At 41.9% G+C, this 22,933-nt stretch overlaps 1 protein-coding gene across 5 annotated transcripts; it reads right to left on the reverse strand.

Annotated features, from left to right (window-relative positions):
* Positions 1 to 692: 692 nt before the first annotated feature.
* prkcq (protein kinase C, theta) lies at positions 693 to 20,996 on the reverse strand. Of its 5 annotated transcripts, none has more exons than XM_069139838.1 (18): positions 20,939 to 20,996; positions 15,992 to 16,367; positions 11,453 to 11,652; positions 9,759 to 9,819; positions 7,371 to 7,551; positions 7,229 to 7,260; positions 7,053 to 7,138; positions 6,837 to 6,966; positions 6,277 to 6,386; positions 5,759 to 5,888; positions 5,491 to 5,657; positions 4,872 to 5,045; positions 4,688 to 4,779; positions 4,372 to 4,434; positions 4,128 to 4,266; positions 3,782 to 3,970; positions 2,712 to 2,840; positions 693 to 2,583 (listed from the first exon to the last, which is right to left on the reverse strand). In XM_069139838.1, exons 2-18 carry the CDS (start codon positions 16,107 to 16,109, stop codon positions 2,425 to 2,427), a joined length of 2,160 nt encoding a protein of 719 aa, XP_068995939.1. In that variant the 5' UTR covers positions 16,110 to 16,367; positions 20,939 to 20,996; the 3' UTR covers positions 693 to 2,424. The 5 variants fall into 5 exon arrangements, with proteins under 5 accessions (XP_068995939.1, XP_068995937.1, XP_068995938.1 ...); XM_069139836.1 differs by lacking the exon at positions 20,939 to 20,996 and adding an exon at positions 16,660 to 16,843; XM_069139837.1 differs by lacking the exon at positions 20,939 to 20,996 and adding an exon at positions 16,519 to 16,843.
* Positions 20,997 to 22,933: the final 1,937 nt, after the last annotated feature.

The raw sequence follows: 22,933 nt of genomic DNA on the forward strand, positions 1-22,933 counted from the left end.
TTTTTTGTCTACTAGTAAAATCACTGTGTGTGTGTGTGTGTGTGTGTGTGTGTGTGTGTGTGTGTGTGTGTGTGTGTGTGTGTCGGTCAGTAATGAAGTAAGTCGGCTTGGTCATGTTTTGTTTTGATTGTTGGGTGAATTCTGTGTAAATGAAACGTGGCAAAGCTAAATATAAAAAAGAAAAAGGTTTTCATTCTGAAACTGGGATTTTTGGATTCTCATAATTAGCAGATCCAAATCAAATTAAATCAAATCAAATTGTACCAATAGCTGTACTGACATCAAATAAACCTGAGCAGCACTTTAAAAGACTATTCAGTATTCATTGCCGGTTCAAATACAACAAAGTGTTTTCGCATAAAGTTGCTGCATGTCATTGGGCTTCAAATGCAAAGTACAAGAAATAAATTAAAAAAAAGTTCCACTTTGGTGTTTTTACATTTGAGACTTTTGCAATAATGATTTCATTCAATTCACAGAAAACAACGTGTAAGTATCTTTTTTCTTTCTTTTTTTTCTAAAAGGAATACAAGCCAAACTTTGACTGACAGTGAAAGGATTTTTGACAGCATTTATTGATGTTTTGACACTTATAAATATAAAGTGACACATAATCGTTCAGCTTCATAATAAAACAACATTTTACACACAATTTCTAGGGTAATTTTTTTGTTTTTGTTTTTTCAATCAAAAAAAAAAAAAATGCAGCTTTTATGCCTCACTAAAAATGTATCATTCAACCATTTCAATCTTTAAATAACAATTGTCTATTTACATTTTTTAAGAGAGCCTGTTTTATCTGGTCCTGCTTTGCGCAAACGCGGAAGAGAAAGTAGTGCGCGTAAGAGGTCACGTGCCACTTCCTGTTCGCGCAGTTCTGGACAATAGTTTGGTTTAAACGGTCGCGCGCGAAGAAACGCGTACCAAAGAAAAACGACTAAAATCGCTCAGAAGAGCGTTTTACGAGAGTGAACAAATGTCTTCGGTACGACGGTAAGTGTTGTCAGTTAACCGGTGTGTTTTTGTTGTTGTTGTTGTTTTTAAATCGGGTTTGTTCACAAATTAGTTTTCCAAACAAATTAACGCTCGCGCGCTAACGGGTAAGCTAACGGTTAGCGCGCGAGCGTTTTATTCAAATGTACAAAAAAACAACAACTAAGTAAATGTGGGATTATTATTATTTTTTTTTTTTTTTGCGGGGTATTTTACCAATTTGGAGATTAAATACATGTACTATGCAGATATATCTTTTCTTTTTTTTTTAATTAAATTTTAATCCAAATTTCTGAGCTCCAACATAAATAATTACGGTAAAAAAATATCAATTAAAAGTAGTTTCTAGTTTTTGTTTAAGCTCCTTTTTATTTATTTTTGTGGTCAATATTCTGTAGAAACCTGCTGCCTTATTTCACTCTTGGAGGACTCTTTAAGTTGTTGAGTAATTTTTTCTTGGGTTATGAAACCACTCGAAACTTTTCTCTGAAAACATCTTTAACTTTGGAAAAAATGATTTAAATGAAAACAACAACAACAACAACAGATGTTTCCTTCTGTCAACACCTCCACCTCTGTAGTTTCAGTGTTAGTAATGAGCGACCACGTGTTCACTGCCTCTTTCAAATGAAACAAACAATGACCACTTTAAAAAAAAAACCAAAAAAAACAACACTTTTATTATACAGGATTCACATTTGAAGAGAATAAAAAAACTACTATCCAAATACCATCAATAAAACTCCTGAGACACAATAAGAAAACATGTAAACAATAACCCCGTCATCAAACTCTGATGCTCTACAACCAAACAGCATGACATCACAGTTATTTACATAAATAAAATTTAAAAAAAAGGGGCTTTTTAACATCTGTACCTAAAATAGAGGCAAAAGACTCGATATGCTATAAAACAGGAAAAAAAAAATAAAAAAAAAATAGGACTGTAGATTTAATTTGCAGGAACATTTCTTAGTTTGTCTTCTCAAAGTCTTACGAGGCACCATAAGTTCATTAACAAGCACGTTTCCTGTTGATAAAAACACCCCGATGAGCACAAAGACGAGCGAAAGAAGCCGAATACGTTCTCTTCTGTTTTAATATTTTGACCTGTGCAGAGTGCGAAATAAAATCTTTACCAATTACATGCCACAGAAAAATTCAAGCTTCTGCTTGACTTGATTTTTGACGCTTCACAATTGACTACAGCTAAAAAAAAAAATTAAAAAATAATAATAATAATTCTTCTTTAACGGCGTTTTTTAAATTTTTTTTTTGTGTGTGAAAAGCTGAAGATCAGAGTCGCGGTGGTGGCGCCCAGGACTCCCCCGTTAGTGGTTATTATCGTGTGTGAGTGCGTTTGTGACATTCACAGTCTAAAAGTCTCAGTTTGTTTTTCGGTTTACAGTACGTCCCCCCCCCCCCCCACGGTCAGCGCGCCGCGATGCGATTCATCCCCGGGTTCACGAAGGAGAAGTTCCTGAACATCGTCTGGTCGACGCTGTTGATGAGCGTGCGGTCGGCGCACGATAGTCTGGGCTTCTCGTTGATGAACTCTTTGTCGAAGTTGCTGCAGTCGCTGGGGGACGTCTTCGAGAGAGGGGAGAACAAATATTTTAGTGCACGCTACCGGTTTCATCGCTCTTGGGTCTCTCAGGACACGAGCGGACGTTGTCTCGGGTTTTGTCTCGGGTCGAGTCGAGCCCGGCTGTACTTACTAAAGTCGGCCTGAAGGGCGGCGCCACCTGCCGCTGCTCCAGCGCGCTCCACTCGGTGCCGCTGAAGAAACTGTGCTGTCTGATGTTTCCCTTCATTCCCAGCCGCTCCTCGGGTTCCCTCACAAACAGCTTAAAAGCGCAGACAAACACAATTTAAAGAATTTAACTTTAATCATTTGTTTCGTTCTCAAAATATTTTGTTTCCTTTCAATGTTGTTGTTTTTTTTTCGAGATCAGTTGTTAACTAACATGAAGTTTCTGCATTTGTGGCTCTTGTCTTTGTAGTGCCGTGGTAGCTACGGAGGATTTCTGTTTTTTTTTTAAATGAGCATACACAAACTCACAACATACCAATCAGCAGTTTTTAGTCATGGGTTTCATTTTCCAATTTCTATTGTTTCATTTTATTCCTCATAGTGTTAAAAGAAGAAGATGTTTGTAAAGGTAAAATATAAATCTTGAATAGATGCTATAAGCTCATAAATCTTCTGTTGATTGAGTGTGGCTTGTTGCCTGGGTAGTTTACAGTAGTTAAAGAATGGTTATTTCTCTTGTTAATACCTGATGGTAATGTGCTACTGCTGCCAGAAGGTGGCAGTAATGTACCTAAAATCTGTTTGCCAAACCCCCATAAACAACATAAAAAAGGAAAATTATTAAACATTACTACCAGGCTCTGATAAAAAAAAAAAAAAAATGTGTGGGGGCTGTGAGATTAGATGCTTCAGCACAAACAGCACAAAGTACAGTCGTCATAATATAATAATAGATAATAATAATAATCAAATAGTTCCCAGAAAATGTTGATTAGTAATTTTGCTGGAAATGGTCTTTCTTAGTGAGAGCCATTACTGGACAAAATAATCATAGAAAAATTAATATAAATAATTGAATTATATATATATAAAAAAAAAAAAATCTAGAGATAATTGGTTTAATCTCATTCTTTATTTTTAGTTCAGTGCTCCTAATCTCCACACACACACACACACACACACACACACACACACACACACACACACACACACACACAGACACACACACACACACACACACACAGGGTGCCTGACCTTGACGAGGATGTCCTTGGCATCCTTGTTGAGCCACGGCGGGTAAACGGGGTTGTCCGTCCGTATGGACTGAAACAGCTCCTCTTCGTCGCGGCCGTGGAACGGAGACTGACCGATCAGCATCTCGTACAGCAGCACGCCGAACGACCACCAGTCCACCGAGCTGTTGTACTTCTGACCTAGCAGGATCTGCCGCACACAAAACATAAATCAAGACCTTCGTTGTTTTTTCTGTCCTTAACGTATATCCGGATGTTAGATTTCATCCGCGTCCTCGATCGACTTTGAAAACGGTTCAAATATAGCTTAAACGATGGCGTGTTACGGTTCCAGAGCGTATAATCACCTCGGGGGCGATGTAGTCGGGCGTCCCGCAGAAGGTGGAGGTCCGCAAATCTTCCTGCATGTTCTCCTTACACATGCCGAAGTCGGCTATCTTTATGTGGCCCTCCGAGTCCAGCAGCACGTTGTCCAGCTTCAGGTCTCTACAGAGGGACACAACGCAGGAAATAAAAAAAAATAAAAAAAACACAGTTTGACCCGTGAATCACGGATTGCAGTTCTGTTTCTGTCTTTTGCCGAACGCCTACCGGTAAATAACTCCCTTCGAGTGCAGGAACTGGAGCCCGCAGAGGATCTCGGCGGCGTAGAAGCTGCAGGAAGACACAAAATAGGAGGCAAAAATAAATCGGGTGTGTTACTTATGTCCGTCCTCCGGCTGGTTTTATTTGCGGTGAAGTTAAAACATTATGAGATTCAGAAACGATCTTGTTTTCTGTTTTTTGTTTTTGTTTTTTTGGGTCTCTGAATTTGAGCCAGAACAACAAATCACAAACAAGAAGTGGGAGGAGCTACTTTCCCGTAAACGTGCACGCCACGAACCACAAACGGTGGCTGAATACGTACGTGGCTCTGTGCAAGTCAAACTTGTGGCAGGTCTGGATGTGAAACATGAGGTCGCCTCCGTTCAGATACTCCATTACGAAGAACAGGTTTTCCTGCACGCAAGAACACGGACGGAGAGATTTCAAAGTGAAACGAGGAGCGGGTCGTGTTTGAATGTCTGCAGAGACGTGGACGCGGCGATCACCTTGGTCTGGAAGGTGCAGTAGAGGTGCGTGAGGAACGGGTTTTCCCAGGCCAAGGACAGGACCCTCCTCTCCACCATGGTGCACTCCACGTCGTCGTCCATCAGCACCACGTCTTTCTTCAGCGCCTTCACCGCGAAAAACTTCCCGCTCTTTTTCAGCTCGGCCAAAAACACCTGGAAGAGACACACGCACGGCGAAGAGGGTTTAGAAAACGCCGCCGCCGCTGGACAGTTCGTACTTCCTCAGCTCGTCGCCCCTCAGGTGCTATTTCCAGTGCTTTGTTAACCCCTCGGCAGCGAGATAAAAAGCTGGTGTTTTTTTGTTTTTTTTTAATTGTTTTTTTCTGTGGGAACTGGCTGTACGAACCAGCGTGACCACAAGCTTCACAGTGGGCTGACGAGAATGACTCAAATGTGCTTCAGTGACAAACGAATGGAAAAAAAACAAAAACAACCTCTCCCTGAATGCTTGTGGCTGTTGGAAGTTCCACTAAGAAACTCAACGATAATCATCCACTCGCTATTATTTCTAATATAATCTTCATTGTGCTGTTTGCTCAGCTCTGACCCTGCTTTTCTTTTTCTTTTTCTTTTCTTTGAATCAGATCGTCCCCAGCACCTTGCCGAAGCTGCCCTTCCCGAGCATCTTGTGCAGGGTGAAGTCGTCGATGGTGAACCTGGGCTGGTTTTCCTTCCTGGGAACGGCGTACAGAGGCTCTTCCTTCGGCGCCTCGGTGGTCGGCCTGCCGCCCTCCGTCGGCCCCTCCCACGAAATGCCCTGCGGATCTGCAACGAGAGGACGGGTCAGGACGACGCAAACCGAGACGCGGCATCAAAGATGCGATGCTAAAAAAAAATAGAAGTGAGGTTTGATGTCGTTTCTGTACCTTTGTTTGCAGGCGTCGCCGTGGCCGGTAAACCCATTATTAACCCCGACGGAGTTCGGACCAACCCCGGCTGGCCAACACCCACTGGGCCTTCTCGACCAATGATGTCCGTCTCTTTGGTGCCTCGTGCCTTGACGTGAAAGGTAGGACCAGCATCAAACTGATGGTTCTCATCGATTTGTTCCCTTTTTAATACACACCAAATGATATATCTGGAGTTTGTAGTTTTTAACCGGGTAGAAAAGTCAGTTAAACAAGCACATAAACGATATTTAAACAAGAAAGTTCTCCATTAAAATCCATCCCGAAGAAACTGAACGACTGAAAAGGCGAAAATTGCAAAGAATAAGGAACTTTAAAGTAAAACTAATTTAATCTGAGTGCACGGATTCAAAGATGATTACGATATTTTAAACTTTGTCTTAGAGAGGCGAGTTCCCACCTAATTCACTGACATATTATTGGATGGAGAAAAACCTCTTTTCTCAAAGTCTGCAGCGATGATTTGTGTGTCTGACCTGCTGCTTGCTCTCGATGATGGCCAGAGCTTCGGCCATCAGTTTCTGGTTGACCCCGCAGAGGTTGGCCACTTTCTTCTGGCATTTGTGATGGACGTTCATGCTACATTCTGCACAGACAACAAAACGGTGACATATTTATATTTAAAACTGAGAAAGACAACTATGTAATACCACCATGTGACATGCATGTGCACTAGAATATAATGTAGTGTGACAGCCGTGTTAAAAATAACCAGCGACGTGCTCACAGCTTGTGTTTCACTTTGCGTGTACGAGCGGGTGCCTAATAGATCTTTCTGATTTCACATACTCATATTTTTAGACATTTAATGCCTCGAAAAGAGGAAGTCTATCCTCACGCGGGCGAGAAAACGATGACTGTCTACGGCCGCAGGTCTTTACGAGGGGAATGACTTCATCGGTGTTACGTGTTTTGAGTAAACCGTGGAAAACTTTGAATTTGTGTCCAAATTGTCCAAATCTGGACTATTTGAGCCAGTTGTTGTTTGTTTTTTTATGCATAAATGCACAGAGATCATAAAAGTCCCGCCTCTCACCCTCACATTTGAGCCCCTGCTTGGCGAGCCCCCACAGCAGAGTCCCGCAGTGTTCGCAGAAGGTGGGACTCTTGTAGTTGTAGACTTTGAACCGGTGCGGCATGTCGATCTTGAAGCGCTCCTTGTGGATCTGCAAAACACGCGTTGGCAACAAGAGGCCTCAAAGTGCAGCCGTGACGAATAACCGCGGCGCCGACCGGTGTGACGGACACTCACCATGGTTTCTTTGCTGTTCACGGCGGAGCCGGTGCATTTGGCGATGACTTTGTCGACGCATTTTTTGTGGATCGCCGCGTTGCACTCTGAAAGACACGAAGATAACCGCGTCAGTCAGACGTGGACACGTCGTTCAAAGCTTTAATATGTATTTAGTATGTTTGGCGGAAACTCACGTCTGCACTGGTAACCCTGCTTGTTGAGACCCCTGCAGAGGAGGACATAAAACCAAAAAAAAAAAAAAAAAAGGCAGAATGAGTGATATGACGATGAGGAAAATGACTAATTTGGTGAGTTTTAATGACGTCTCGGCCGTACCAGACGAACTCTTTGCACACGGAGCAGAAGGTCGGTTGTGGGAAGAACGTGGCGCTGAACTCGTGACACTTGATGACGTGAACTTTGGCCTGTTTGATGGCTCCTCGTCGCTGGCGGAGGGTGAACAGACCCTCTCGCCCCGGCTCGGACTCGGGGTCTCTGTCGGTCTGACCGGCGGCGTCTTTTAAAAAAAACCACAAAAAAAACCCCACTTTGCTATAAATGTTATTTAAACAAAAAAAAAAAAACGAGAGCTCAGTGCACTGGTGGTTAGATTTCACACCTAAGCTCGTTTTTCTCACCTTTTGGTGTTGCTTTGCACACATCAGAGTTTCATTTTGAGATCATAGTCAAGTTACTCTGTTGTAGTCACACTTTCATGATCTGAAGTTTTTGATCATATGTAACTCAAATGAGTAAAATTAGCATTAAATTCAGGAATTTATGGCAGGAAATGAAACACCAGGTGTCGTAAAAGGGCTCATAATTGATTTTTTTTTTCTTTTTTTTGACAGCTGAATGTACATAATAGTTATTAATGTTTGCTTCTCTACGTTGTGTTATAATTCACCCTGAATGGTGTCTCTTTTCTGGTCTCTTGTGTTTGGAGAGATTTGGATTGGAGGATAACTTAGAGGCTGAATTTAAGGTACCAGATTTGTTGTATGTAAACATACTTAGTGAAGCCAGTAAAGCTGAATCTATTTTTCTTTTTCTGTGGTTTTCCAAATCAATCTGTTGTTTCATTTTCCCCGACACATTTTGCTTCCAATACAAATCAGTTAACCCCAACCCCCCACCCCCCGCCCCGACGTTGTCACACACAGCTCTAATCAATCACTGCGAAGTGAACGCACGTTGATGAAAATCATCTGCTGAGTCAAACCGATCCAGATGCATTTCATTTTGTTATCAGAGTATTTCACCTCACCGTTTGTAGCTTCGGGTTTGTTATGTTAGCGCTGCTGCTTTGTTTGTTCCTGAAGCTTCTCAGGCCTCATATTTTATGAAATATTTAATAGTAGGGAAGAAAAAAAAGTCCTTCTGACACTATGTGAGGCAATTTTTTTTTTTATAGTTGAGGTGCCGTCACTATTTCTGGATTTTGAGTTTTGCCGATTTTTGGGGGTTGTTTTGTTTAGTTTTCTCAGCGTGAGATGAGAAAATCAATATTATTGTCACGTCTGTGCTTGTTAGGCCGGTGGGGAAAACCAACCAGGTTCTGTCCAGAGTTTAAAAAAAAAAAAAAAAAGCCAACCAGGCAGGCGGGAGCTATTTATTTATACACATTATATGGTTTGTTGAACCAGTATAACAACAGAAAGTCTGCTGTCAGTTTGTGATTTCTTTTTTGTTTTGTTTTGTACCGTGCACAGACACGGCGGGCAGCTAGAAATAGTTGCAGCACATGACTCCCCCTAAATTAGTGGTGTCAAACTGCAGACTGTTCCTTTTTTTTTTGTGTATAAAATCTGCTCAGAAAGCTGTCCGTGTAGTAATACACGACTTCATCTTGTAGTTATTAAGATTATAGTCGTCAAACTACGCATGCACGGCGTGTGTGTGCGTGTGTGCGTGTGTGCGTGTGTGTGTGTGTGTGTGTGTGTGTGTGTGTGTGTGTGTGTGTGTGTGTGTGTTTGCTTGCATGGAGGAGGAAGTTCCCCGGATCGAATTGTCACAGCGTTACCAGTCACTCCGCCACCTGTTGTTCCCGGCAGCGATTTCCTATTCGCTCGGCCTATATATAGACACACAAGATGACTTCTTCCTTTTAGTTCTCTGTGACTCCTCGGGCCTTTTGGCATCGTGTTAATGTCAGGAAGGCATCAGGGAAAACACGAGGCGCTCGCCGTTATCGGTGCTGAGAAACCAGCAGGGGGCGGACAGTCGATACTCCTATTTTTAGCTCGAGAGAATGTAATTAGGAGGCGACAATTAAGGCTGATTAGGACCCGCAGGGGTGCAGCTTTTTACAGGTCCGTGAAGGACAATTTGGAGGATTTCTCACTTTTGCAAATCACATTGGTTATATTTATAAAATATGTAATACATTTTCAAACTTTAATAAAAATCCCAGAACTGTCACATGAAGCGATTTAAAAGAGTAAAATGTGGAAACATGGGGGTTGAAAGCGGCAGCAGCTGCTCTCTGTTTGAAATTAATTTTTTAAAAGCAACTTGTTTATAGAGATTTCTGGGAAGACCGACCACAACAAGGTCTGCTTCACATAAAAAAAAACCTGTCATTTTTGACAGTTTTTTGTTCAGGCAGGAGTTGTTGTTTTTTTTTTTTTTTTTTTTTTTGTTTTTTTTTTTTTTTTTTTGTGAATTTTTGTTTTGTTTTTGTACTCGCCAGCTGCACAGCCCCGTGTTGTTTGAATCACTCACCACTTTTCTCCAGATAGTATCTGGCCTCCATCAGCAGGCGACCCTGCGGCTTCAGCTCCAACTGAGACGGAAAAAGAAACGGAAAGAAAAAAAATAAATAATTATATTTTCGGACGGAAATTCTGTCGAAAATTACAGCGAAGGGGGGAAAAAAAAAAGAAAAAGGGAAGGCTGTGGATTGAGGAAGAGGAGGATGATGATGATGACGCACTGACTGTGTGACAGAGTCGTCATGCTGAGACGGACAGACTGTCTGGCTCATGCAAACACACATGAGTAGGATTGTATTTCTGTTTACTTCACAGAATTTGTTTGTTTTATTCTTAGTTAAGAGACAGTCGGCTCGAAGCCTCTGCGGTAACTGAAAGACGAGTGTTTCCAGGGAAGACGTGATTCTGTGGTGCACAGGAAATGATCTGTTTTGCATTTTTTATTAGTTAACAATAAAGGGAGGAAGAGCTTGAGTAATTAGCTCGACTAGATTTGTCTAATGACCTGAATCTAATTAAGAGGATGCGAAACCGAACGACTCTTTTCAATTTTTTTGTGTTTGCATTTGTCTGGAGAAGGATGAAGGACGACCGGGAACTGGAACGGGGACGTTGTGATTTACACGGCCAATTAACACGAAGCGTTATGATGGTGCTCTTTAAATAACGGAGGTAGCAGATAAATGGCAGATTTCAATTCTGCTATGGGAGTCTTACAGGAGAAAACAGGGACTTTTTGTTGATAATTGAATATTTCTTGCTGATAAAAAAAACAACAACTGGGGATCAGTCACCATTTTTCAAATAGTCATTAGAAAATAGAAACGGCAAAAAAATGAGGTGCAGTACAAACTCTGAAACTAAGGCTGCCATATCATAAGTCTACCACAGCTATGCACTTGCTATTTGAATAATACTCAACTAGTTCTCATTGAATACTGAATAGTACTTTTGTTCAAAATGCCCATCACGTTAGAAAATCTATTTGTCTTTCAAAAAGTGAATTTTGCTGAAAAGATTGAGGTGCGATTTCCTTTAATCATGCAATTATTTTGCAGCTTTACGTTTGCATTACGCTAATAACCAGGATTTACAATAATTAAGTCATGATCCCAGTATGAGCTACGTGATCTATGAATGGTTTTAATAATATCTGCGATAATTAGTTCAGGATCCTGAAGTAGTTTCAACACGGTGTTGGATGGGGAAGATGGTTCATCACCTTAAGTAGGTGAACACAAAATGGACATATCCATTTCCTGTCTGGCCTTCAAAACAAAAGTTGCCATCAAATATAAAATATGCCGTTTTATGTTTTGAAACACAGATGTGTTCGAGTTTGGTGCTCCACTTCTGCTGCGTCGGTGTTTTTTTTGCGTGTTGTCTGGTTGACATTGCTCACTAGGATGCGTACACGGATCAACGCTAATGTTATTAATTACACCCGCACTGCGAGATTTGAAACAGCTGCATGTAAAAAGGCCATTTCGTGTGCGGTGCAGGTGGCGATGCCTCGTAACCAAAAAAACAACAACAAAAAAAAACCGGTGACAGTGATTTTGTTTTAGTGACTAAAAGGAGGATTATCCCTTTAAAACATTTGGTATTTTTGACCCGAGTGTTAAAAGCCCATCTGGATTTGGCCGGAGCAGCGAAACAGCTGGTTTTGTGAGTTGAAGCGCAGGTCCGCCTCGCCGCACTAACCCAGATCTCCAGCTTGCCGTTCTCCTTCTTGCAGCGCGTCGCCAGCGAGTCCAGAGGCACCGTGGCCTCGGACTTGAGCTCCGCCGTCCGGTCCTTCACCATCACGTGCATGATGCGGCCGCGGTGGACGTGGGCGTCGAACGTGGTGCTCCACGGCGGGTACATGGTGGGCTTCTTCTGCTTGTACACCTGACCCTTTTCTGTGAAGATAAAAGAGAATAACATTTTTTTTAAACTTTTTTTTAAGTCCCCTCTTTACTTGCTGCTCTGACGTCGGCCGTTTTCTCAGCAACAGACAGGAAATTCAATAAGGCTCCACAAAATTGAGTTTCACTTTGACTTTCGCTTCAGAAGCCACATCTTCTCTAACTCAGCAAATTGGTTAAAAAAGTGACGAGATGCAATCTCCGCAGATGGGTCCGTTTTGGGTCTGGGCATATTCTCTGTTTGTCTTATTGCCAACAAATCCCATGAAAAGACAAAAACAAGAATGAACTCGCCTGATTAACAAATATTGTCTGTGTATCTAAAAGCCTGTTCCTCTGTGTCCAAAAACTATAAACTCCTTGAGCCATACCGTCGCAATGTTTCTTCAACACCATGAAAACATCAATTTAAAGGTCCCATATTGCATAATTTCACATTTCCATTTTTTTTTTAAAATTTGTTATTAATCATCGAACATCAAGACTGCAGATAAAACAGGAGAAAAGTGTAAAATATGGGACCTTTTAAGTATATTTGGACTTTCTCACTTACACCCTTCTGCTGCCTGTAAACATCAGCACCAGTCGCAATAAGAGAAGTACAGATTATCACTAACCTTATCCTCTGAGCAGTTAATGTGCGAGTTTTATAACGTATAACATGCGGAAGATGGAGGAGATTTCCTGTCAGTGGTGAAAGCCAACACCAGGAAATAATCTGGGCAAATAGGATGAATGTATAGTGTAGCACTCTCAGGAGATTAGATGCTCTTCTGTCAGGCCTAAAATACCATTTAAAGCTTAAGACCTCCACTTTGCATGCGGTAAAAGGAGGTCATCGCGTGCCACGTGCGTTGTCGCGAACATTATTCTCCGTCGTTGCCACGGGTAACGCATCGTGTTTACATCGTGTCGGATGTTAGAATATCTGACCTCTACCAACCAGCGAATTTCCATCGCCATCGACTCGAGAGATTTTCAATCGCATCATATGGTCGGGACAAAAAACCAAACGCAACAAAACCAAACACCCCCTCTCCGCTTTCATAATTGACATCTGCTGATTTTTCTCTGCAATGACATCCCATATATATCCACTTACATAACGGCCACATGCCGTCCCGCTGCTCCAACAATAAAGCCCGCTAAGCTTTTTTTTAAATTTATTTATTTTACTCCCAACGTGATCTATGGCCTCCTCCATCATCGGCTCATCGCCCGGCCGTCCAACGACACCGCCAGCTGCCTTCGGTGCCGATTAACACGCACGGGGAGGAAAATATGTCCGCGTCTCCCCAGACTCGTCCTCGAGGCGTTACGGAGGGTGCGAGGGGATGCAAACGTTTTGGTGTCTGTCAGTTCCTGCGTTCTTTGAAAAAGTACAAAGGTGGCATTTAGACTCTCGTGTCTCGGCTCCTTTGAGGGACTTTACACTTTCCCTTTCTTGCGTACCGCCGTAAGCACACCATCAAAGGTGTCTACGTGTTTTCTTTGATCGCTTAAATTTAGAGTTATTGTACTTTCCTTCATATTTAACTGTTGGTATAAACACACCAGAGGTGGATCTGATTCTGACTTGTCTCCGATCATTACGCAAAAATATAAAATTACTGAAGCTGTCGGCGACATTGGAGCTTAAAAGATTCATCAGGTTCACCTCATTTGAATTGGCTTGTAAAAGTGGAAGTACACCCAGAACGGCTGAGTGTTTGAATGAGCTGTCGAACGAGATTTTCCATGAACACAAGAGGATATATCTCATCACAGAGGAACAGGAAAAAAAACGGTGCCGGAGCTGTGCAGACCTTTGTTGTTACTTTGCTGTCTACAAGTTAATGTACGGGACTTTATTTAACAACTTTTTAGTTTTTTTTTTTTACCGTTAACATATCTCGTGAAAAATGCCCAAACTAACAAATCAACATATAACTGCAGTGTGTGGTCGGACCATGAGGGCGGCTGTGGCTCAAAAGGTGGAGCGGTTGTTGTTGTTGTTGTTGTTGATTCCTCTCCTCCAAATGGCGACGTGTCCTTGGACAAGACTCTGAACACCAATTTGCACCTCGAATGGCATCTGTCGTAGTGTGTGTGTCTGTGTGTGTGTGTGTGTGTGTGTGTGTGTGTCTGTGTGTGTGAGGCAAATATCATAAAGCGCTCCGCGAACTTCAAAGATAGAAAGTTGAAATGCTGGCGGGCTTTTACTTTGAAATGAGGGCTTTTATTTTGATAAGGGATACTCGTTTGTGTTTATAGGGCGAACCGACAACAAGCTTGTCCGACTGTCTGTGTCTCCGAGACCTGATACGTCTCATTGTTTTGTGCTGTGGAGCCTTTTTTTTTGTCTGGAGCTGTTAATACCACATCAGTGAGATGAAACATGCTCCTTGATGACGATAAACACACACTTCAGTTCATATGGAGTCGCTGCCAGAAATACTTGCAGGTACTTGAAGGCCTGTCAATCTGCCTGCTCAACAAATACACTGTTTACTTCTGTTTGTGTAACATTTACTGTTTGGTTTCTCAAAAATGGATCTTTGTGTTTGAGGATTGCTCGGTGGGAAAGAGACAGACGAACACACCATTGGTTTTGGTCTTTTCACGGTGTTTGTTAAAAATAGAAAATGTACAATAAGCTTATTCTCCAAGGAAAGAAAATAAGCGCAGATACACGAACATTTTACATAAAAAAAAAAAAAACTTAATGCTGTGGCTTTTAGGGAGATAACAACTATGTAACATCTTATTTCATGGACTGTATTACAAGATTAATTTGTAAGAAAAACAATGAGATTATTCTGAAAATAATCGTTATTTATAGCCCTATTAAACATTATTCTACTGGAATAGTCTGGGGGGGGGTAAATTGACTTGGAGGCGCTTTTGGCCAGTCGTACATACCACAATGCCAACTCTATATTTAAAAATAAAACCATGAAAACAGAAAGTATTAAATCTTCCCTGTTTGTGAAACTTGTGCAGAGTCCAAAAAAAAAATAAAAAAAAAAAATGGTTTATTGAGGCTTCCCATCGCTTTTATTTGAAGATGAAACCAGTCGCGGTGAGCCAAAGTGCCAAAGTATTTTTTAATTTTTTTGAGCCAGCATTGGAGTTTCTCATCATCAGCTCTTAATTTCAGGAGCTCAGCATGGTGCCAGTGAGCAACGTGTCCGTCATCAGCGCTGGAAGCACCAGACTGTGTTTCATGTGCTGTACAGTTTTTTTTTTTTTGTGCTTATAATAGGACACGGAGGGGAAAAAAAATTCATTTAAAATTAGTAGATGTCTTCATACTGTTTCATTTGTGTGTAAATATCACAGGAGTCGTATTAGTACGTGACTCTTTTTGTCCACTGGAAGTGAAATGAAACTAGATGACATTGTCCCCCCCTCGGTGAGTCAGTTGAGTTTTTCTCTCGCTACCTCGTAAGGACAAGCTCTTTGTGGTTTCAGCGAAGAGGAAAAGAAACACACGAACCCTCCTCTTTCCTCTCCGCGACGCTCTTTTTCTAACTTCATCCTGCACTCGCACTCACCCGTAGTTAAAGATAGCCAGATGCAGAAGCAAGATATTCTGCTGCGAGTCTGTTATCATGCCGGGACGTCTCCCAAAGCTGGGACGTCTCCCAAAGCTGGGACATTTGGAAGTGAATCAACAACCGCAACAGAGATCTTTTAAAAGACTTGTGGGGTCACAATGTGAACTCGCTTTTTTTTTTGTTTTGTTTTTTTGCTTTTTGAAGTGTTCATCACGTAAAAGTCAGTTGATTCTCAGAGAAAAACATTTAAAAAAAAGATCTTGTCAGAGTTTGACTTTTCTTTACTGGCATTTTTGCTCTGTAATCTGCTGCCCGCTACTTCTACATTTTCTATTCCCAACGCCCACTGTTGTGCTAAACGTCACTTCCTGGGTGGCGGGGGAGTTTCTTTTTGTTTCTAGGAAAGATCCAGTGAACATAAGACAGATGTTTACAATAACACATAGTGTTAAAAATACTCAGAGTATAAAAACACTGTCCACTAGTTTAAATTTGGATCGTTTTCAGCACCAATCAGTTTAAAGACTTAACTCATCTTTTGATCTTTTAAGATGTCAGGAAATAAATGTGTGCCGATGATAAATCGTCCCATCCGAGAAGCAGAGACCAGCGAATGTTTGACATTTTTTTCTTGATAAAACCACCCAAACAATCAATCAAATATCAAATGGATTCAGCTCTAATTTAACTGTGAGACATGTAAACCGCAGATGATGCTATCACCACCACCGGGACGTATTAATGTAGTTTCGTCTGGATGTTTTAAAGCCACAGCGCTGCTAGCGGCCACTAACCTGTGTCGATGGCCTCCTTCATGTACACGGCGCAGTAAGGGTTCAGCACCTCTTCGTGGTAGGCCAGACCGGGGTCGATCTCGAAGTTGGAGAACCCGATCCGCAGGAACGGCGACATGGCTGCGGATCGTTATCTCGAATATCAAAATATCCCCCCAAAAAAACGGTGTGAAGAGATCGTTCAGTTTGTTGTTGTTGTTGTTGTTGTTTTTTGGAGAGAGAGCTCCTGCGTTGCCGCGCAACCACCTTTCCTCCGCCGCAGCACGCGCGCCGACTGCCCCCTTCTCCTCCGTCGGAGGTAAGATGGGCTGGCAGAGGGGGAGGAGGAAGAGGAGGACGAGGAGGAGGAGGTTCTGCCCTGAATGCTCTAAACAACCTGTGAGAGGAAGAGACAAAGACAGAGAGATTTCGTCACAACCACGAGATCTGGCTGGGAGACGGCGAGTTTCCCACCAAACTCTAAAAACTTTTCCCCGCGCCAGCTGGCCGTCAAAGCAGGACGTAAATCGAAATAAACAAGCAACCACCTCCGCGTAGAGACGGAAAACATCTCGTAGCGAGCGTCTTAGGAGGTGTTTGAAGAGCCTCGCTGATTTTCACTCCTAAAAAGCCAGAAGACAAAACCCGCCTGCTGAACCCCAGAACGACTAAAATAAAACCACGCGTACCTTCAGGACTTGTAAACACCAGCTGTCACACTTGGCGGAGCGTTCAAAAATAAAGTAATCAAATAATAATTGCTTTGTGTGATTTAAAAAAAATAAAAATAAATAAACAACCAGAGTAACACGCTTCTCCTCCTGCAGCAGTTCTGACGGCGCCACGGTATTCGACTTGGTGACGGTCGATGTGATATTTGAGGCCTGCCGAAGAGCTGCGTGTGTGTGTGTGTGTGTGTGTGTGTGTGTGTGTGTGTGTGTGTGTGTGTGTGTGTGTGTGTGTGTGTGTGTGTGTGTGTGTGTGGGGTGAAGAGGCCGGGTGGTGACTATTATTAGAGCTGAAATACTAAACGCAGATCAGGAATATATGAGTGCATGCGCCAGAGTCTGCAATCCTCTGGCCCGAGTCACCTTCTTTATTGTAAACCTCACCGCCCCTTTTGCCAGTCGCGCCATGTGAACGGACAAATGTAGAAACACGGGGGAAATGTTTGTAGCAGGCCACCGAAAACCTGACGTATTCAGTGCTTAAAGGCACCTAACATAGTAAAGTCCTCGCAACATTAGAGGGAGAAATCGAAAAGTTCAACAAATCCCACCGAGGGATTAAAAAAAACTCCCCTTTAACAGGAAGAAAATGTCCGACAGAAGGAAGGGAAAAACTCTTTTAACGGGAAGAAACCTCCGAACCAGGCTCAGAGGTCAGAGGTCATCTGCCTCGACCGGTGGGAGTGAGTGGGAGAGCAGAGAGGGAAAATAACAGCAGAGAGATCCGAGCCAACAAACTTAATTGAAGCCGTTTCGCCATTTGAAATAACAGCAGCAACATCATTTTAATTCTTCAGTTAGCTATAACAGGTTAGCGCTCAGCTTCTCCATACAGATACGAGGGGCGTTGACGGAGGAGGTCAATGAGTGACCCGAAAAATCAGAACTCACTTAATTACCAAAATCTTTGCTTTGAAGAATGATTTATGTAGTCGGTTGATAATCAAAATACAACAGTTTAAATAATGTTGATCATCTACCATCAGGCAGAAATACACAAGAAACATTCGACTACTGACAATAACAACGTTATTAAATCTTGGGTATGTGTAATTAGACCACCAAAACTGTGAACTACAGTTATTTTTGTAATTGTTTTCGAAAGTAATGTCCCACATATTCATAACTAAAGTCTAAACAAGTGGTATGAAACTGGAACGCAGCTGGAGTCGTGATTTTTTTTTTTTTTTTAAAGTATGGACTTTAATAAAGACTTTGTAGACTTTTCTATTCCCAAATGAATACATCCCATTTAAAAAGGAAAAAAAACCAACAGAAGTCCCTTTTCAGTATATATTCATACATTAATATCGTTAAAAACACCGACTGATATTGACGTTTTAAGTCGTCACACATGCGCCCACACTTCACACACATGCCCACCATCACAGATTCAAAGATTTGAAACGCAGCCTGTCGTGCAGGTTGAACCTGCCTTCATGCAGGAGGAGTAAAAGTAAAACTTCCGGTGCCTGAGTTACGACAGCGTAACCACACTTCCTGCCTCTCAGCGGTTTTCTTTCTTTTCTTTTCTTTTTTTTTTTTTTGCTCGTTTTGAAGATTCACAGGTGGAGCTGTCGCAAACATGAAAATAAAAAAGACAACAACGTCAAATACAAAACACGGCTGCTCTGTCGTGTTGTTGAGGTGAGCAGAGAGCAGCAGGAAGCCAACGTACATGTACTCGCTACGAAATCATATTAGAAACGATTCTCTAAATATGTCGCCAAAGACTAAATTTAAAGATTTAATTCTTTTTTTTTTTCTTCTTCTTCTTACTGACAAAACTCAGCAGCTCCAGATAAAATGAGTTTTATTGACTGAAGTTTAACATGCATCAGCGACGGAGGCTAAACGTAGCTTCGGCCCTAAAATAAAGCTTCCCCGTAGTCATTTCATGGGTTGCCGTGGTGGTGCGGTGATTGTGACGGTATCGTGGTAATATGTTACTCCAAAGCCAGATCTGATCTACGGTGATCTACATTTAATGTGGTAAAACTCCACGTGAAGACTTTATTTAGATTAAAACTTTTTTTTTTTAATGTGCAGACGGACTTTGAGCAGGTCTCTGCCGTTTTTCTGGCTCGGTATCGTCACCCTGCTGTGAAAAGCTTATCAGGTTGTTGCATCAAAAAAAAAAAGTTCAGTTCAGGCTTTTTACTCGACGCTGAAACGAGGCCTGTTGTTGGTGAATGTTGAGTCGGTGTCCCCCCCCCCCCCCCCCCCCCCCCAAAAAGCTGCAAATGTGTTTGAATCTACTTTAAAGCTCCTTAAGGGCAGCTGCTGATGTAATAATGTAAAGTTTTAATGCCCGCGGCGACGTCCTGATCTGTCCGTCCCCTCCCGTCTTTGTCACACCGGAGCGGCGCTGGAGACGTAAGTGGATTTTAGACGGGACCGACACACACGGGTCATTGTTGAAAGAAGCTGCTGAACTTTGCACCGTTTGATTCCTGCTCAGACTCTTATGAGGCTTTGCGTGTTTCTTCCGCTCCCCCCCCCTCTTACACACACACACACACACACACACACATATATATAACGGCATGAACACAGGCTCTAGTATGTCGTCGTAGCGAGCGGCGAGGGGGTTCGTTAAATATCAAGGAGTCAAAATCTCTGGCGGGGTTTTTTTTTCTTTTTTCTTGCCTCCGATGTTTATCTTCTTCCAAAACGAGCAGCACGAAGAAATAAACAAGACCTTCCTGCAACCACCCCGTCGGCAGCTCGGAAATGACACCCTCCTCCGTTCACCCCCCCCCCCCCCCCTCCTCCTCCTCCTCCCCCGCCGCCCTAACCCTCAAACGCGCGCACACACGGAGATGCGACGAAGGTCAAGTGCCAGCGTGCACAGTGCCAGCCGGACCTTTCAGAGACGTTTCATGTGAGAGGGCGAAGTCGGACGAGCGTCCCGCCTCGCCCTCTGTACCGAGCAACCATCAAAGCTCAGTGTGTGTGCGCGCGCGCTTTTTGAAGTACCACCAAAAGAGGATGGTGGGGGGGGGGGGGTCTTTGTTGTTATTGACAGGAGGTCCATGCGTGTGACAGAAGCCTTTGACAAGACCCCAGACACTCAAAGCGTCCCTTGAAGTACTCGTTCATTCACAGAGAGTTCACACACACACACACACACACACACACACACACACACACACACACACACACACACACACAGCTCACATCAGTGAATTATCAGGCCTGTTTTAGTTTAACTCTGCATTTAAAAGTCCTTCTATTTATCGTGACATGAGACGACTCGGCGGCTGCAGAGCAACACGTACAGTTTGTTAAAATGAACTCTGCAGCGTCAAAACGCTTCATGACATCACACGAGGGACGTCCTCGCAGTCGGGACAATTTTTGCTATACTTTGTATTTTCACTGCGCTTTCTCTCTTCCACTTCACTGCAATTCACAGGCAAACAATACACGTTTCACTTCTATATTTGAGTTGTTTGTTACCGTGCAGAGCCGTGATTTTCACACACAGACAAATGTTCAGAATGAACAAAAAACACACCCTGTTCTCAGTGATTTATTTCCGGAATTCGTATTAATTGGTTTAAATGTGTTTCCTCTCGTTCAGCTACAACATTAGAAAGCTGCTAACACGTTTAATTAAGGCTGAAATGGAATTTAAAGACTTTACGCGCATGCAATTTCTGCATATTTTCACTCCATGACATTTATCTCTCTTACAATGACTAAAAACTAAATATTATTATATATTTCTTCAGATTAAACTACTTACTGTCAGTGTGCATAAAGCTGTTAAAAATTAGAGCGCATTTGAGAGCATCTTACATGTTAATACACCTCCTGTGTAATATATATTACACTGTAGTGCACTTTAGCTGGTAATGTTTACTTAAAGCAACACTTTGGATGCAGATTATTAACATGCAATATTGTATTTTGATTTAAATATGTAATCTGAATATTTTACCCCCTTTCTGTCTAAAGCATAAGAATAAATGACACTTCCAAGTGTTTCCTGCTGCAAGAACTCAATCAGAAATATTGTTAAACAAACTCAAAAACACTTTAACACTGTACATAACACAATGAATGCAGATGTTTACAGAACCTACCCAGTCTAACAAGCTAATGACAAACATATGTAAGCGGTAAACAGCAGTGAAGATCTGCATGTTGCCGCTGTTTTCCGCTGACTCGTCATTTAAACTCTTAAAACTCAGTGGAAACGATAAAAAAAAATAAAAAAAAGACGTGAACTGACCTCAAAAAGACAGCAGTGAAGTTTCTCAGACAGAAGCTGCTCTCCATCCGAGTGTTAGTCTGACAGACCGGAGGCAGTGCAGGCGGTGCATTTAAGCATGACACGACGAGGCGTTCACTGACCGTGGGAGATTTATATTTTCCAATAATTCGACCTGACGTAGAATAAAACGGTGTAACAGAGGAGGAAAGGATGTTTTATTGTCCTTGGGGTCTTCGACGAGTCCCAACTACAACTACATCCCTCAGATGACCTTTTAGTGTCTGTTTTCAGGAGGCGTCGACAAAACATTCACTCAGACGTGGCAACTTCCGAGGAGGCAGCGAACACCACGTTGATCTATCCACCCACGTATGAAGTGAAACTGAACTGTGAATCAAAAAGACAAAGGAAAACCAGGTTAGAGGCCACGTTCAGTGAGCTTAAATGAAAAATAAATAAGTTTTTGCTTATGTGTTTGAGTCACTTCTAAAATTAGAATGAAATTAATCTAATTTCAGGGGAATTTCAATTTTAGAGTTGGTTTGACTGCTTTTTCTTTTTTCCTGTAAGTTGAGGGCGCTTGTGAGCGACGTGAGACTACTTTGGTAGAGATGTTGACCTGATGTGTTTTTTGTAGAGGTGCAGGGTCACAGTGATTTTGGTGTGTTTATTAATTAATTTAAGAACAACGAAACGACATAAAATGCAACATAAACCACAAAAATTCTCACAAAAAGTGTAAAAAAAAAAAAAAAGAAAAAAAAAAAAGAGTTGAATTATGAATGTAAAGTAACTTTACTGCAGCGATGTTACTGTATGTTTGATTGTATTATGCTTTGAAGGTCCAAATAATACTCTGCTTCGTAATGTAGTCACGCAAACTACAGGAGACATCGAGCCTTTTCTTTTCTTCATATCTTTGTATCTGCTGTGTGGAAAACAATTCAGCAAAATATGTTTTGTCTTTCTTATTAAACCCCCCCAAAAAGTGCAATTTCACTCAGGGGTTTTCTATAGATTAGTTTTAACGTGTAGAAACAAGAGTGAAAAAGAGGAAATTGTTGCATGGCAACCAAACTGGCAGATTTTTTTTTTCTCTTGTTTTAAGTCAAATAAGATTTCAGACTGACATATTTTTATGTTTTTTCTGCAGACATGATAGATATAACAGTTTGTAATTTCTCCACCAGGAGGTGCCAGTGTTCATATAATGACCTTTGCAGCTTGCTGCCAAACACGAGGTGGATGATGTTGATGAGGATCACCAATAATAAATAATAAAGTCACAACTTGACCCCATCGATAATAAATCTCTTAGCTGAAGTAAAAGTTGTATTTATGTTAATAAAATGGCTCATTTAGATTATTATCTTTAAGCGTTGAAGTCCCAGATGTAGTTTTTTTTTTTTTTTCTTCCCCCCCCCCCAGTATCATGTTATATCCCTCCATCGATCCATCCATCCTGTTCAGAGGCAGAAAAAAAAAAACAGCCAGCCTCCGCAGCCAATCACAAACCAGGAGATGAGATAAGTGCAGATAACACAGCAGCACATGCCTGGCTGCCAACCACCCATACTCCCTCTTTTATTTATTTATTTATGTATCCCCCCCCACACACACACACACATATCACATATCACATCCATCACGTTTGTTACGTTAAAATGTTCAAAATTCAATGCAGAAAAAAAAAAGAAGCTCTGTGTGTGTGTGTGTGTGTGTGTGTGTGTGTGTGTGTGCTAATTGAGCTGCTGAGGTCGCACTTCCTTCCCATAACTGCTGAGTGTTTAGCACCTTTGAGTGTATTTTTTTTAAATTATTATTTAATTATTTTTTCTGTGATAATTGTTCGGAGAGTCCTGCACATGCACGCAGAGGAAACGGTCCTAATTGGTAATTACAGCTTCCACGGAGAAGAATTACGATACGCTCGGCGTAAACGAAGCCGAGGCAGCGCCTTGGTCCACGTGTCACGATATTTACTCTCTTGTTTGTCCTCTGATGGCATCGATT

The sequence above is a fragment of the Embiotoca jacksoni genome, unplaced genomic scaffold (genome assembly GCF_022577435.1).
Source record: "Embiotoca jacksoni isolate LCO1_2020_lvr unplaced genomic scaffold, fEmbJac1.0.p SCAF_86, whole genome shotgun sequence".
Taxonomy (NCBI): domain Eukaryota; kingdom Metazoa; phylum Chordata; class Actinopteri; family Embiotocidae; genus Embiotoca; species Embiotoca jacksoni.